This window comes from Centruroides vittatus, unplaced genomic scaffold, assembly GCF_030686945.1.
Source record: "Centruroides vittatus isolate TY-2023 unplaced genomic scaffold, ASM3068694v2 contig_1154, whole genome shotgun sequence".
Taxonomy (NCBI): domain Eukaryota; kingdom Metazoa; phylum Arthropoda; class Arachnida; order Scorpiones; family Buthidae; genus Centruroides; species Centruroides vittatus.
In genome coordinates, this window is record NW_027120741.1 from 1363702 (window position 1) to 1380807 (window position 17106).

The 17106-nt window shown below is 30.0% G+C and overlaps 2 protein-coding genes across 2 annotated transcripts in view; both read right to left on the minus strand.

Annotated features, from left to right (window-relative positions):
- Positions 1 to 17106, minus strand: part of LOC136979080 (R3H domain-containing protein 1-like) — a 218230-nt gene that overhangs the window by 161266 nt on the left and 39858 nt on the right. The gene's annotated exons all lie outside the window — the stretch shown is intronic.
- LOC136978616 (uncharacterized) lies at positions 15632 to 16975 on the minus strand. The gene has a single exon (XM_067274358.1). It carries the CDS (start codon positions 16973 to 16975, stop codon positions 15632 to 15634), a length of 1344 nt encoding a protein of 447 aa, XP_067130459.1.

A 17106-nucleotide genomic window follows, 5' to 3' on the forward strand; every position in this document is an offset into this window, starting at 1 on the left:
TGCTTAAATAAATTTAATGCGAGTTTTTGATAATACAGAAAACCTCTGACTTATGACAGGGTTATGTTCTGAATGAAACACTATAAATAGAGTAAAGTAAATGAAATACAAGTTAATGAATTTGAATGAGTTGTATTCTAGTCCCAAAATATTTTTATATATAAATTACAATATTTTGCATAATTGCATAAATTAAAGCTATATATAAGAACTTTTAAGTTTTTTCTCCTACATAAATACATGTTTTAATAAATATTATATCCTGTTGTTAAAAACAAAATTTAATTAAAACACATATTAAGTCAGAGTCTTATGTTGTAATAGCTAGTGTTAGGCCCATTTGTTAATCTTTGACAGTAGCTTGACATCTATTGAGAATTATGCACTATTGGCATAAATATGTTTTTAGAATTATATTAAAACCAATTTTTTGACAAACTTACTTTGTGATAACTTACAAACTTTTTGGCAATTTTGTAAGTTATCATAATTTGAACCACTGCAAATCAGAAGTTACCTGTATAAATGATCTTAGCAATGTATAATATGTTATGTACTATATATATCTATAAATACTATTTAATCTAACTATATAACCAAATATAACATATCCTCACTAAAATTTGCACCAATCAGTGAAGAGACAATAGACTTTGTTCCTTTCACTGTTGCAGACTCCAAAGTATAATCATGAATTTGATGCAAACTGTATCTATGCAATATGATAAAAATAATGAAAGAATAAAAATCAGTTTATAAGAACAATTTTATTAAGTATGAATTAATATATGTTTAAAATCTAACAAAAAATAGAGCATAGTCAAGAAAAATGAGATAAGTAAAATGGTTAATTCAAAAACATGTAGTACCATATACCAGAGGTGGCAAACCTATGGCATGGCAGGAGAAATCGTCTGGCACATAACATATCATATGATTTCAATTTACCATCACCTTTTTCAACCATCCTTCTGGTTTGTAACCTGATCATCCTTTTTCAATCAGTTTATTTACATTTATTCGAATTAAGGTATGTTTGTTTAATTTCTTTAAATATTGTTATTCAAAGTCTAAAAACTTTTGCATGCATAAACATCTTTAAAGCAAAGTATGCTAACTATATAGCACATAGAATCAAAAAGGTTTACCATCCCTGCCATATACTGTAGAACTTATCAAACATGTTTATCTCAAAAACCTCTTATCTTAAAATTTCTTTTTTCCTCTGCATGTTCAGCCTAAATTCAATATACTTTCCATGTTTGGCTCACATAATTTTCTCCCAAAACCTCTACATCTCAAATTATTGACTGAAGTGTCAGTAGTTACAAATTCAAAGCTCAGTGACTATATTTTGATAAACTGTAGTTGTGAAACATCTCTCACAATATAGTACATACTATAGCTGCAATTAACACTGCTTTTCTTTGATTGGCTATGAGAGTGACTTGTGTCTTATTGGTTGAAGAAATTCAGGCATCAGAAACTATTGATAAACTATTTCTGTTAAGGTTAATCAAAAATGTTTTAGATATACCTAATACAGATATATACTGTGCTTGCTATTGTATTAATATAATACCATACCTCTAATCAAATCTATTACCATTTACTGTGTAGGAACCTCTATATCTCAAAACCCGTCTATCTTTCCAATTTTTTTTCTCATTCTCATGAGATTTGAGATAGATAGGTTCAACTGTATTACAATTACAATTATAGAGGGTGTTCTCTTCAACCTCCCTAGTTTTGTGGATTAATTTTGCAAAAAGTAATCATGAGTTCAATACTGTAGACCAGCAGTTGCCAACCCTTCTGACCTCACGAACCACTAAACTCACAATTTTGAATCCAACAGACCACTGTCATAAATTTTTTTAAACAATACAAACATCTGTAGAATAATGATCATAAAGGTTCCATTTTACTTTATTAACTCCTTGGATCTCGGGCTAATTAAATACTTTTTAATTTTAATGTAGTTAAACATAAAAACAAAAAAAATTAAAGAAATGTGTTAATTTTGAAGAAAAAGCTTCAAAGTACAAGTTCCTTTGTCTCGCCTTAGCGCGAAACTTGACACCGATGTGTCATTGTTTACACAGCTGGATGACCTTGAGAACAGCTGGTGTCGTCTTTCGCGGGACATTCTCATGAAACTCTCAGGAGGAGAAGGGTAAAAAGTAGGGTGAATACTAGATGGCGGGATATTTCTAAATATTTTTTTAAAATTACGATTTTAATTGAAATTTCCGACCCCCCCCCGACTTAATTAAACGTATATATAATAAAATCTATTAATTAAAAAAATTAAAAAACTATTGGATGCTGTTTTTGACATCAGAAAATAGCTTTAAATAACTTTACCGAAGTAAAATCGACGCACTAGAACTTTAGAAGGATGAATAAAGTTTTATAAAAAAAATCTCATAAAAAAACCATTAAGCGTTAATCGTGCGTCATTAAAGATTAATTAAACTTGCAATAAAATTTTTTCGCGCGGGTATAAATTTTTCAAAAAATTTGGAGACTGAAAACATCCGAAAAATCAAAAAAAAAAAAATTTTTTTAGGCGGCCTAAAGGACCCCATTTCTTGTAACGCTATACAACTTGCCCGAGATATCTCGGGCTAAGGGCTGAAGGAAATTCACTTGTTTAATTATAATAAATTAGTGTCACGTTTGTTGCTGTTTAAAATAAGTTTATAGATTTTTGGCTCTTTTCCATGAAGGATGACAATTGCACTCACATTATTTGTTGCTCATTACTTATTGATTTATTGACATTATCATTTATTGATAAGTCATTTTGTGTTTGGTTTAAGATTTGAATAAAAACTCCCAATGAGTGAGAAAAAGCAACCAAGTATTTTGCACTTCTTTTGTAATTCTTTGTGTAATCTTGAATTGATCAATGTCCAAATTTCTCCACCAGTTGGCAACAGCTACTGTAGACAATGTCACAAGTGCATATGAAAAAGTTATTTACTATAATAAATCAGTATTTCCAAATGTGCTCCTGAGATGGCCCTTACAATATCCAGTTTATACTTTATTTCAGCCTATTTTTGAACCACAATGTCAGAAGTCACAAAATTAATGGGCATCCATGACTCAGGTGTGTGGGTTTCTCATGCCTGGCATTCTTGTAGCATATATGCAATCTTTGACACAAATAAAAAAGTTCAGAGTGATGTCAGGTGATCAAGTGACCAAGGAATAAGACCAAGTCAATCAATCCAGTAATCAAGACTGTGCAGCAGTGGTGTCCAGATCACAATACAGCAGCAGTGGCCACATGCACATGAAACTCGATATATTAACCAACATTCTCTAATACATTTCATTCATATACATGCCAAATTGATTTTACAGGATAGTTTAAAACTATGGAAGTTCAAGAAAAATACAAAATAATAAATAATACTAAAGAAAATTTAAAAATACAATTCTGAATATGATTACAGTTATATCATTATCAGCCATCCATTTTCTGGATGTTCCAATGGAATTCCAAATGGAGGCATTTTGGAGCCATGTGCTATGGCAGCAGATAGTTAAACATTAAGATTACAGTTACAAATAATAATAATAAATATAACATATTAAAATAATAACAGAAATAAAACAAATAAAACGGTGAAACCATTCAAGGGACGAAACTATGTCTCGGAGAGAATGAGCAACATGCGCAAATCTTGCACTTTTGCCTGTTTGTAGAAATAGTCTCACCATTTTGTATTTTATTCTGACCCAGTTCTCGGTTCCCTGACTACCTACAAGTCTGGTTTTTTACGTGCACATGATTTGGGCATCAAATACTCTCTGCCAAATTGCAACTCCTGACATGTACTGTACTCCTTCATACCTCTAAGGTGTCCAGCTGTTGACAGCAGCAGGATTTTAGAGACGAGAGACATAGTTTCATCAATAATAGAGATAAAGTATTTAATTTGACAAAAAATAACAATACGAAATGAAATAAAAAGCAAAATAAATATTAACTAATAAAAATATATGTTGAATCAAGAACTTGAGAGAGAGAGAGAGAGAGAAATATAAGGTTGCTAGATGTCTTGGTTTTCTGGGAGTTTTCTGACTGCCATCTAGGTGACAAGAAGATTTTGTTAAAAGAGTTGTTAGAATAATGAAGTATCTTTTTCCACATTTTAAATGTATTTCTGTTACTGGCAGAGTAAAAATACATCTCTCTTTCATGTCATGGATTTTAACCCAAAGTACCTGGCAACCCTAGAATAATATAAAAAATCTACCAATGAGTTTCATAACTTTCCTGGCTTTTATGAGATTTTATTTTAAAAATAACATTTGTATTATTAATCAAAATAAATAGCTAAAATTGTATGTGGTGCCATCTGTTATGAGATTTTGTTACAAAAAATGTTTATATTTTTAATTATCATAAAATGGCCAAAGACATAATTTTGAGAGTAAAGATGAGTTTTATAAAACACTGTAAATGTTAAAAACAAGTAAAATCTTCGTTAAGTCTGACCCCTCGCGAGATATGTCACGTGATCACCCTCTATCTCACCATCCCCTTGACCTTTTGCAACCAAAATTTAATAGCATCAATGCCTCTTATATACAAGCTATCTTGTACTGTAGATGTATTTCAATAGTTAGAGACATTAAGTTTTAATTTTTAGAAATAAAATTAATTTGAAATAGAACATAAAATTTTGTTTCATTCATCATTTTCGTTTAAATATCTGATTATGTGAATGAAGTTTGATGGGCTGCAATTTGAAAAAATTGTAGATCTATAAATTCCTACTGTCTGTCCTTTCTTAATCTTGAGAACAAAGTTAGATAGATGAAATCTGAGACCAGATATTGAAAACTTTGGGGGTAGGAGATCCTGATTAACTGTATATGAACTTCTGATGCAAACCAGGAGTCATGTTATTTCAATTCAAAAATTTCCCCTCTAAGAAGTTAGATATATGATGGCATAACTCTGTTACTAACAGGAAAAGTATTATGTACAGGGGCAAGACACCACTAATTTGAAGCGGAGAACATATATTTTAAATTAAATAAATTAAAAATATGATTAAAAATTGTAATTAAAAGCAGCAACTATTTATTGTGACGATATCACAGTAAATAATTGCTTAGTTTAATTGCCTTCTCATTCAACTTACATTATACTTTTATTATATTCTTGCAAAGTTTCCACTAACATAAATAAGCACAAACTACAAATTGAAGAAAATTGAAACATTCTATTTAGCTGAGAGCTGGAGATGTCACAACTATGTTAAACTTATATCTGATTTCTATTTACAAGTCAGTGTAAGTCTATTCCTCACAGTCTTGATTTGACTAAGTTAATCACAAATACTTCATTTTAATAACTTCTAAGTTGTTTGTTATTATTCAGTGTGTCTTTGTACAATTCAAGTTTCTCAAAAATGTATAATCATTGTTTATAACTGTTAATAAATCTAATTGTGGGAATAGTATTTTGTAGTTCACTTTCACTAATACTGTACTTATTTTAATAAGTAAATTAGAGATATTAGGTATGCAGAAGCATGGCACAGACACAAAACCAACCAAGTAGGCCAGGTGATAAACTTATTTGGCCAGGTGAACAGAACCAAATAAAGTTTCAGCTGCCTGGAAGGCATGCCTAATATGAAACCATTATGTGGCAGTAAAAGGCAATAGGCATATATATATACAGTCAAACCTGTTTTTATGTGGTGGATAGGGACTGCATTAAAAAAAAAAAAAAAAAAAAAATCGCACAAAACTTCAAGAGTGGCTATAAAAAAAAGTTTTCGCAACACAATTAAAAAAATATTTTTTTATGCGGTCAATAGGGACCGCATAAAAAAGTCTCACATAGAAAATAACTCAAAACCGTACAAAATAGAATTTATTGACAACAGATGTCAGCACTTGACTGCATCGTCTCGTCTATCGTCTGTTTTACATATTTTTGTCCAGGTGGTGTTTTGTTGACTTAAAAAATAAATTATTTCATTTTTCGCATATTCATGCAATAATATTACTATAATAAGTTCATTTATGCTATAATAAGTTTATTTAGCTATAATAAGTCAACGTGAGACATGACGAATCGCACGAGACTAGTCGCCGACTATACCGCACAAATAAAAAAATCACACAAATAAAAAATCGCACAAAAAAAACCGCACAAATTAAAAATTTGCATAAAAAAATCGCACAAAAAAAGACCACATAAAAACAGGTTTGACTGTATTTTTTATCATTTATATATATGGTTATATGGCTAAATTTTTGTGTTATCATTTGTATTATAACTAACTGTTTTTTTGTGTTTTTCTTGTATTTATTTGTCTATTCACTTGGTTCATAAGATGATTGTAATTATTGATACTGAACATGTGCATTAGGTGTAAAAGAAAAGAAAAATTTTTTAAAAAGCATTCTAGAATGGGTTGTTTGTTTGTTATAAATCATAATATTCAATTTTTCCTGAGAAAGATCAATAAAGTAGACTGAAAACATTAGAAGTTTAAATAAAAAGACTGCATCTTAAATGGTTTTTGTTGTTTTATGTTATTTGATTTAAGTTCAGGTAGAGAAGAGTGTTTTATGTTAAGTAAATTAGTAAATACACACTTTTATGTCCACAACTGGATTAATTAACAGTTCTAAACAATGATTATACATTTTCAAAGAAACTTTAATTTGTCCAAAGATATACACTAAATAATAACCAATGACTTAGAAGTTGTTGAAAAGAAGGATTTGTGATTAACTTGCATCAAATCAGAAAACAACAAGGAGTAAGCCTCTATTTGGGAGTAGGCTACTATCAATAACTGAGACTACTGTATGAATAAATGAAAACATTATCTTCGCATTAAGATCATTAAATATAATTCATCTAAAAAAATTTTAATTATTTGATAAGTTTGTTTCAATTAAATCTGTCTAACATTGTAAATCTGAAATGTGTTATATTAATAGCTAAAAATATTAGTTGGCTTCATTTGGTTTATTGCACATTTTATGGCACAATAAAATACTAGTGTGAATTTATATTTCTTCTTTGAAACAGTGTTTTGTTGATTGTTGGACTATGAACCCAAAGTTGAGTTTTAATTAAACACTTGGCTTTATTTCCATCTTTATTTAGTTGATCCTGTCTTCTAACACTACCTACAGAAGATGCAGCCTGTAGGTAGTGTTAGAAGACAGAAATCAACTAAATAAAGATGAAAATAAAGCCAAGTGTTTAATTAAAACTCAACTTTGGGTTCATAGTCCAACTAGTGTGAATATTACACAAGAAATATTACAATATTAATAGTGTATTCTCTTGGTACCAAATATGATATTATTTACTAAAAATCTGGTTAACAAAGAATTATTGTGTAATTTACATTTACTGTCATTTAATAAAAAAAGAAAATTGTATTTAACAATTCATTAAAATTTTATTGTTAAATCTAGAATTTAATGATATTAAAATTTAGAAAGTAAGAATTAAAATCATTCAATTTGATTAAAAAAATTAGAAGTGTTTAGCTATCTAATGTGACCAGACATTTTTGATCCAAAATAATATAAGCCTACAGAGATTGTCCAAAATAAAAGTTGTGGGTTGAGACCCATAATTTTTATCATGAACAACCTCTATGGCATACCAAATTCAGTTTTCTATGACTTGAGTTGTCTCTCAGTTGGTCTGAGAGACACAACTCATTCATAAAAAAATGAATTTTATTTTCTGAATACTACAATATATAACACAATTAACCAATCCTAAAGGAGTTCTGCTACAATTGTAAATGTAAGATTATAGTAAGAAATATTAATATCTGCTGAGTCTTTAAAGTAGAGAGATTTAAATTAGTTAAGCATACCACACAAAAGACTACCTGGCAGAGTTAACTACTGTCAATGCCTGGTTTATATTGGCACTTTTCCCGTGACATTGCCTTAATTATGAAGGAAAAAAACTGAAATACACAAAAATGCAATTCCAGCTGTAAACAAATGAAAATCATTTCAAATATTTAAGTATTTTGTAACAGCAGCAGCATCTACTTTCAAATACAGTCAAACCATGGTTTTCGAACATAATTCATTACTGAGTTGTTCTAAACCCAAAAAATATTTTTTTTAGCCTGATGATGCCCATTTGGCACGAGCAAAAACATTAGCTCTATCCTCCTTTTCTTCTGCTAGTATTTGGCTTTTTGAGGTTTTTATAAAGTTTACCAGTTGTGAGTGGTTGTATTTTATATGTCAATATTTTTTAAAGTAGTTAAGACTAGACCTCTTAGGCTGAACATAGCTTTAGCCCAAATTTTTCTGAATTTCAATTATATCATCATAAAAGTGTTATTTTAAATGCTATGTTTAAAACTAAATAGTTTGTCATGTGATTCAAAATTCAATGCAAAAAATTTGAAAGAATGATATGAAATTATATATTCAGCATTCCAAAATCAAAAAAGTTTTTCTTTTTTCAAGAAATATATTAGCTAAACAAAAGAATTAATTAAAGAAGTTAAAAAGCATAATATATAAATAATATGTTAGATAAAATAAAAATTAAAAAATTGTTCTTAATTACAGAATTTGCATATTTTATATTCTTTTTAAATAAAGAACCAATTAATATACAATAGACTATTTTAATAGCCAAACATAGTAAAAGCTATATTATTTCCAGGCTAGAAACATAAAAATAATCTGGTATTTAAACACATTCATTTAAAAATCCAAAATTCTAAATTATGGAACACTCTTGGGTTTCAAGCTTTCCAGACAATAAATTCCATTGTGCATTTACATTTTTAAAACTACCTTTTATTCTTTTAATTTATGAACAGTTGAAATATATTTATTTTATTTAAAATAAAAAAACATTAAAATATTCCATTTAAATTATAAATAAAACATCAATATTTATTTAAAAGAAAATAAACACTTTTCTACAAACAACAATACTTTTTATTAAAATGAAAGAAATATAATTGTTACATAAAATAGCATTTCATTTTTTATTTTTTCTCATTTCAGAATAATGTAAGATTTCAAAAATAGGCAGTGCCATCAAGAACCTACATAGGACAGGGGTGGCCAACTTTTGTGTACATAAGATCTACTTTTTATCTTAAAAATGTGTTGCAATCAATTTGTTGTCATAGGCATAGTCTCAGTGAAGAGGGAGAGGTGTGAAATACATACTGTGTTTATACACTGTGTTTCAGTACAAGGTGCACTCCCGCAAGCTATGGATAGATAAGCAAAATATACGTTCAAAACTATTTTTTCATTTTTTAAATCACTTATTAAGTTTTTGAGATATAAGGCTCATAAAAAAATAAATTTCAGATCCAACTTTTGATATTTTCAGATACAAGTTCATTCTGTACAGGTGGTACCTAAAAAAATCTTTCACTTTTTTAAGTTACTTTATCTTAAGTTATTTATATTAAGATATTTTAAAAATCTGAAAGATTTTTAGCAACTTAAAATATAATTTAATTTTTTTATCAATTGCAATGTATAAGTTGTGGTACTGTGTGTTCGTAAATATGAAAAAGTTGTTATAAAAATGCACAGTATGGCTCATAAGTTTATGTTAATATTTCTTTTGCGATTTTTTGTGGGCCAGGAAAATTTATCATAGAAGAATGATATAAGACATTTAGACTTATTCTTTGCTAATTTATCAATTGCAGGAGTGCACATTGTACTGAAACACCCTGTATATATATCTACGTAAAAAACAACATAATTATTTAATGGGCCAAAAAACTCACATCCAGGGGAATTAAAACCACATGAGTAATTATTAACAGTATTTATTAATTCAAATTAGCTACAGATAAAGACAGATTTGAAATTTATTTTATTACCTTAATAATTGCCTTGCAAAGATTTTGTATCAATATACAAAATTCTAATGGGAGAAATAGTAATAATATTGTTAATACCTGTACTAAAGAAAATAAGCTACCGTATGACAGTACCAAATATTCAAGCTAAATGGCTGTTTTTTTCTATGAGTCGAGTCATAACTGCATGCATACTGTTGCGTTCAGTTACAAGTGTAAGACAAAGTAAAGACATCACGAGCGATTGACTGGTCGATTGCGATCGACTTGTTGGCCACCCCTGATATAGGGCACAGGAGTAGAGCAGACCTCTTTTGCCTTTTTTTTTTTTTTTTTAAAAAAAAAAATATTAGAATGTTTTGATATTAATAAAACTCAGATTTTATTTTTTTTTGTTAGTAAAAATGGTATTCATTTACAGGAATAGGAACCAGTACAAGCACTTAAGTTTTCTCCAGACAGAAAAATATCCCAGTTCCCTCCTCTCAATGTCCTTGAGAATGGGTTTCAGAAGAATCAACCAATGTTTGTTTTGAAAAGTAATTAGGAAATTGAGACTGTTTGCTTCTAAGTAAAAACATTCTGGTTTAAAAAGTGTATAAAATTTCAACAGCAATTTAATTGTCATAAAAGCTAGTTAATTTACAATATACAAAATTCTATATACAACATTCAAAAATACGTATACAGTTCTAAATAAACTTTTTAAAGTTAAAATGAATTAAATTAACTATAAAAAACTTTTTATGCTATTTTTTAAGTATCATGTTTGTTTTAGTTTTAGAAAATAAAGAAAACTGAACACTAGATTTATAATACATATGTAACATATTAGTTAAAAACAAAGCTGAGCATATTATATCCAGTTTTTCTTTGTATTGCCAGTCTACATGTTAAGTAAACATTATACAATACAGGACCAAACATTCAGCAAGCTCAAAACCAAAAGGGATCCAGATTTCTGATTTTTGGGACACAAGCTAAATATATACTTAAAATATAAAATAAAGAATGAAGTTGTATTTAACTAATACACTCCTAAAGCAGGATTTGTTTGGTCATTATTAATTTTCTTAAAATATAGAATACAATGTATAATGTAATATTTAGGATGAAAACTAAGTGAAGACAAGTAAAGAACATAATCTTATTAACTGAGACAATCACCTGCACACAACTGGTCACACTGGAACTGGCACCATGAGATTTGTATGCCACAGCTACACAGAAAACTACAACTGTACTACAGCCCACCAAATTAAAAACTAGCCATTTTCAAAAATAGCAGGTTTTCTGGTAATTCCAGATTTCCAGAAGTTGGATATCTGGTCCAATATTGTATTATAAAAGATAGAGCAAGAATTTTGAATATGTTTCAAAACATTTTATTGTTTTAGCATTCTTTTAAAGAAATTTTTTAACTTTAGACTAGTTATGTTAGTTATTGTAAAAAAAGTAAATGTTTTTTTGTTTTAGAAAAACTGAAACTTATCAAATATAACAGATAATAAGTAGTCTAAATTGATTAAACAAACATAATAACGATAATAAATATTTATATTTGGCAAGCACTTTATCATTTTAAGTGTTTTTGAACTATTAAAGCTATATCAAATTATACAGAATAATCAAAAACAGATTAAAACCTAAAATACTATTTTACAGTAATATGTTATGATATAGTTTTGACATTCTTTTTTATTGTTTATTGAATATTTTATTGTTTATGTTTTATTATTTGATTAATTGCTATTATTGTAGTTTATTTAACATAAAAAAGATTTATTTAGTTTTGAATAATCTAAAGCAGGAATCATGGCTCAACAGCTGAGAATTATCTGCAGCTCCTCACGTTATGCATTCTCATACTGTATAGATCTTATTTGATAAGACAGAATGGTAGCTGATACATTACTACAACTAACATTATGCTTACTTCTATAATTTCAAGTAAATAACCAGCAACAGTGTATACTCCACAGAATGCTCAAGATCATTTATTATTTATTATTCAAACCCACAACTCTTAGTCCTGAATCCTGTTCCAGGCTTAAATTTATAATTATAATTTTTGAATAATCTGTTATCCCTTGTTACATTTGGCAGCCTAACTTCCTACCTCCTGCCAAATTAATTATTTAGCCTTAATAGTCCAATAAAGAAATCTGACTCTTCATTTGATAATTGAAGTAATTATCAGGTTGTCATATTTGTTGTTTTGAACAAAATCAAACAGAAAATCTTAGCAACAATAAAAAAAGTCTGGGTTAATTTTATAATTATTACTGGACAAAGAAACTTAATCATACAATAAAAATGATAAATTGTATTCATTTGATTTTATACTTAATTTACATAGTTGGGACTGATCATAAACAACCATAATCAAATTCACAAACACAGGGGTGATGTCTTTGCTAACACCCATTCAAACCGAAACTTATTTAATATTTGAAATTTTATGCAAATGTTAGTTTAATTAATGTAAAATGAATTTCAACATTACAGTTTAAAAAATAAAGCAAAAAGGCAATATCATTTTTAGTTTCAATATTTTGTTAATTATTATTTTGAATTAAATTTAATATTTATTAAATAAAACTTAAATAAAAGTATTGAATGTAATTAAAAATTATTGTAATTATTAGTTAATATCAGTGTAAGATTGCATTCTAACAAAACTGTAGGCTTTGGCACAAGTGCATTTTAATACAAGAAAAACTCACTAATTTATGTATAAAAAATTTGATAAAATACTTGAATTATTTTAACTTTGTAAATTTCAATACTAATTCCCAATAACAGTAATATCAAATGTCAATTTCAACATTAGCCAGTACTGTATTTGTTTTTCTGACTTCAATATTGGAAAAATATTGTATTGATAGTTACTAATTTTCAATGAGCAATATTTCCAAGCTGCAATTTTTAATTATATTTTTTATTTATTTAATTTAAAATACATAACAGCAAATTATTTTAAATGTTTAAAATCTTAACAGTTTTAAAGACTAATAACACAATGCTGAGAAATAGTAAACTTTCAGTGGCTGAAATTTGAAATATATATGAATTATGAGATGCTGGACAGTTTCAGAGAAATAGCTACAATAATTAATTATTCTATGCTTTTCAACTGCAAGTTAGTAGTAGTGACTTGCCCCTGTACATCATACTTTTCCTTTAACAATAGTGTCGTGCCAGCATCTATTAACTGCTTTCAAGGGAAAAGTTTTGAAATTGAAATAATGTAATTTCTAGTTTGCATCAGAAGTTCTTATATAGTTAATTGGGGCCTCTTGCCCCTAAGGTTTCCATATCTAGTCTCGGATTCCATCTATCTAACTCTAAGATTAAAGAAAGACAGGCGGACGGACGACAGTGGGATTTTATAAGTCTATAACTTTTTCAAACTGTAGTCCAATAATATTGAACATCACTAATATACAAGTATTTAGATCAGTGCAGTTTACTGCACAATACAAGTTATATGGGTGATTATTATAATAATTATACTTACATGGACAATTATTACAGGAAATACAGTATCTACACTGATTTGTTAACAGAAATGAAACAGAAAAAGCAATATTTTAGTGCTTGAGAAGGCAACTTCTAAATTGCATACCAGTAATTATTATGTTTTTATTTTACAGTTTACATTTTTAATTTGCCCATAAGTAGATTTCATTCTTTCTGTGATGAAAATCATAGTTCAAATATTCCAATACACATAGTTGACTGTCAGTTGCAAACACAACCAATAGATAACTATCTATTCAAGCAAAAACTGTTGGCACAACTTTTTTCAGCTGTTGCTTACTATGAGAAAGGTAAAAAAAAAAGGAATAAACCACAGATTTTATTGTTCTTTCACTTTCATTGTCCATTGTATGGGAGAAGAATGCAATGTTATCAAGTGATAAAATGTGAAGTAAGTTATAGTGAGGAATATTGAACTTCATAGAAATTTAATGTACAGTATATAGCACACTATTATTGTTATTATTAAATATAAAAATATGTAAGTGCATTATTTCTTCTTTATAGTTCTTTCTTTCTCAAATTTGCATTTCCCCTGTCATAATACAATGGCAGGTGAAATACAAATTAAAAATTAAAATACATTAATATTTAATTGGACTTATTTTATGAAGAATGCCCTTACTGTCCTGAAACCATCTCCATTTTTGTAAAATGTTAAACAATAAAGAATTTTCTTGTAATTTTTAAAACTAATTTTGTTGACAAAAAAATATTTCTTTTTTTAAAAGGAAAACCTGGCAACTACTACATCACAATATCATATCAAAATCTTCTATAACAAGTCAAACGTGTCTTCATGACGTCACTAAAAATGGTCAATCAACCCACAATTTACAGAAATGTCAGAGAAAAAATATTTTTAAAACTGTATTTATGAACTATTTCAGATATATTTTATATAAATAATAAATCTGTAACATCAACATTTCTTCCTAAATCATCACAACTCTTGTTTTCTTTTGTTTTTAATGTTCCAGTCACAACAACTAATTAAAAATTTATCATTTCATTATTTTACATGTAAATTATAAGTTGAATTTTTAATATTGTTATAATTGTTACTTTTACATAGGTAGTTTATTACACACATTGACAAAAAGTTATACATCAAGAAGCAGATATTGAAGCAGATATTGAAATCAAATAAAACTTGGTTAATGTAAACAACGACAGTAGTTATTAATCATCACAATATCATAAAAAATGAGAATTTCTGTGGAATAATGGTACAAGTTAAAGGGACCTTTAGAACTTTGTATGATCTTCTTTTGCCTGAATACATGAAGTCAAAAATGAAGGCATATAGATACCATATGGTACCCTGTGAGAGATTTGCTCACAGATATAATTATGCCCACAAATGACATCATTTCAGATCCCTCATACTCAGATGGCTGAAGCTGGTGCGTACAAATGCTCAATGAGCAAAAAAATCTGGAGACCAAGCAAGACAAAGAAAGCATGGCAACATGATAGACATTACTGAGAAATCTTAGCTGTATACAGCCAAATATTATCATGTTAAAAAATAGATGCTTTGCTATGAAAGGCAATACTTGACTATACAGGATTTCCTGAATGTACTGTTTAACCATCATTACTAGGAATGACCAACTGTTATGAGATAGCTCTCCAGACCAGATTGCTAATAATGGGGAAATGTGCCTCTCAAGTGGGATTGAAGCACTCACCAGTGCTCCTCCACACTAACATTATGTTTATATGCTCCCCACACAGAACTACAATTCATTGCTAATGCACATAAACTCTCACTAAAACACCGGATTGTAAATAATTCTTCCTCCAAAAACCTAATAACTGGTGCCAGTCCACTTAAATTATATGGCAAACATTTTCGGACACTTCACTGCGCCCTTCCTCAAGCCTTCCAATCTTCTTAAAACGAATTTTCGAACAAACGAAGTCATATTTCCGTTACGCACGTGCCAACCGAATAAAATTTAAAAATTAAAAAAATTAAAAAATCGAATAACCCAAATTCCAACGGTTCAACTAACTTCCGTAAACGAAGCTTCCTCCGAACATTCTACTGTTTTGCTATTTACAAATTCCTACATCGCTCCGCCCTTCCTCTAACGAGTGATGACGTAAGCAGCTCTACGTCATTGCTAAACGTCGCACTTTTTAACTAATTTCAAAAACGCTCCTCCCCTCTTTCAATAAAAGATCGTCATCCCGTTTCCTTTCTTTTACTCTGTCTCGTCTTTTTGCAGCAGGGCCTGCCAAGCCATCGATAATTTCATCTCATCTTTTGTGTTAATAGGCTGTGATGAACAGAAGGCCTTAAAGATTTCTATTTGTTCCAGCCATCTAATTTGCTCAGCGTGCTTAGTGGTAGCAAGCAACTTCGCTGCCCCGAAGTCCGGGACTATTTCCGGGTCGAACGCATAAATCGCTAATGAGGTGGTGGCTCTCCCATGCTCAATATCTTTCTGGTGTTCTCTCAATCTTACTTCCATCGCTCTTTTCGTGGATCCATTGTAGACCAATTCCTCATTGCACCTATTATCTGTTAGTGGGATAGCGTATACCCCCGGAAGTTTGCAACTATTCGTTCTGTCCTTATCATTCCGTAGTAGTTGCAGTATAGACGGGCATCTCCTGAAAGCTATGTCGACCCCTTGTCTTTTCGCAATTTTTCTATATAAAGGTGCCAATATCGAATTGTATGAAAGGGGTATGATAATATTCGCTGTTCTTTGATTATTCCTATTCACCGGAGTGTCAGGACCGTCGCCATTTAGATAATTTCTTTCCAGTTGCTGTATCAGTCTGCCGTACCCGTGCTCTTGCGCCACCACCCGTAAGTGATCCAATTCCTTCTGTACTGCTTCCTGGGTGGTGCTGTGAGTGTACGCCCTTTTAATCAGGGACCTGAACGCAGCCATTTTATACCCGAACGGGTCACATGAATCTGCTGTTATGTAACTTGAGCTGCCTGTTGCCTTCCTGTACACTGCTGTTTGTATCCCGTCTGTTGCTATCTGAATGCCTATGTCCAGAAAGTGCACCTCCTTATTGCTATGTTGCTCCAATTCTAAAGTAAGGCCGTAACTGTTGTCATTCATCCGTTGTACGAATGAGCCGACGTCCGGGTCTTTCTTCCATAATATTAAGACGTCATCCACGTACCTTCTATACATAATGATGTTCTGGCTGAAGCTTGGAATTATTCTCTCCTCTAATTTCCTTATGACCAATTCACATATGTCCCCTGATACGGCGCTACCCATGGGTACTCCCTTTCCCTGTGCGTACGTGCTTCCTCCAAATTGAAGAAAGGATCCATAACAAATTAAATGTGCCAACTCCAGCAATTGATCATGTAACTTGCCATCATTGACTTGTTGTAGCAAAAAGTCCCTAACCGCACAAAAACATGGTGGTAATTCGATTGAAGGGTAAAGCGCCTGGAAATCCAACACTGAGATATGGTGTGGACAGTCCGCATTCCTGATTTCTTGTACCAGTTCTGCTGCACTATTAATTGCATATTGGTATCCTTGTAGATGTGGTGTAAGAAGGTTATGCATTGCCGTCTCCAGCTTACGCGTGGGGGCCACCGCTTTGTCTACCACTGGTCTGAGTTGCTTCCCTTGTTTATGTACCTTTGCAAACGCAAATAGTTTGGTGGTAATTCGATTGACAGGGCGCTTTACCCTTC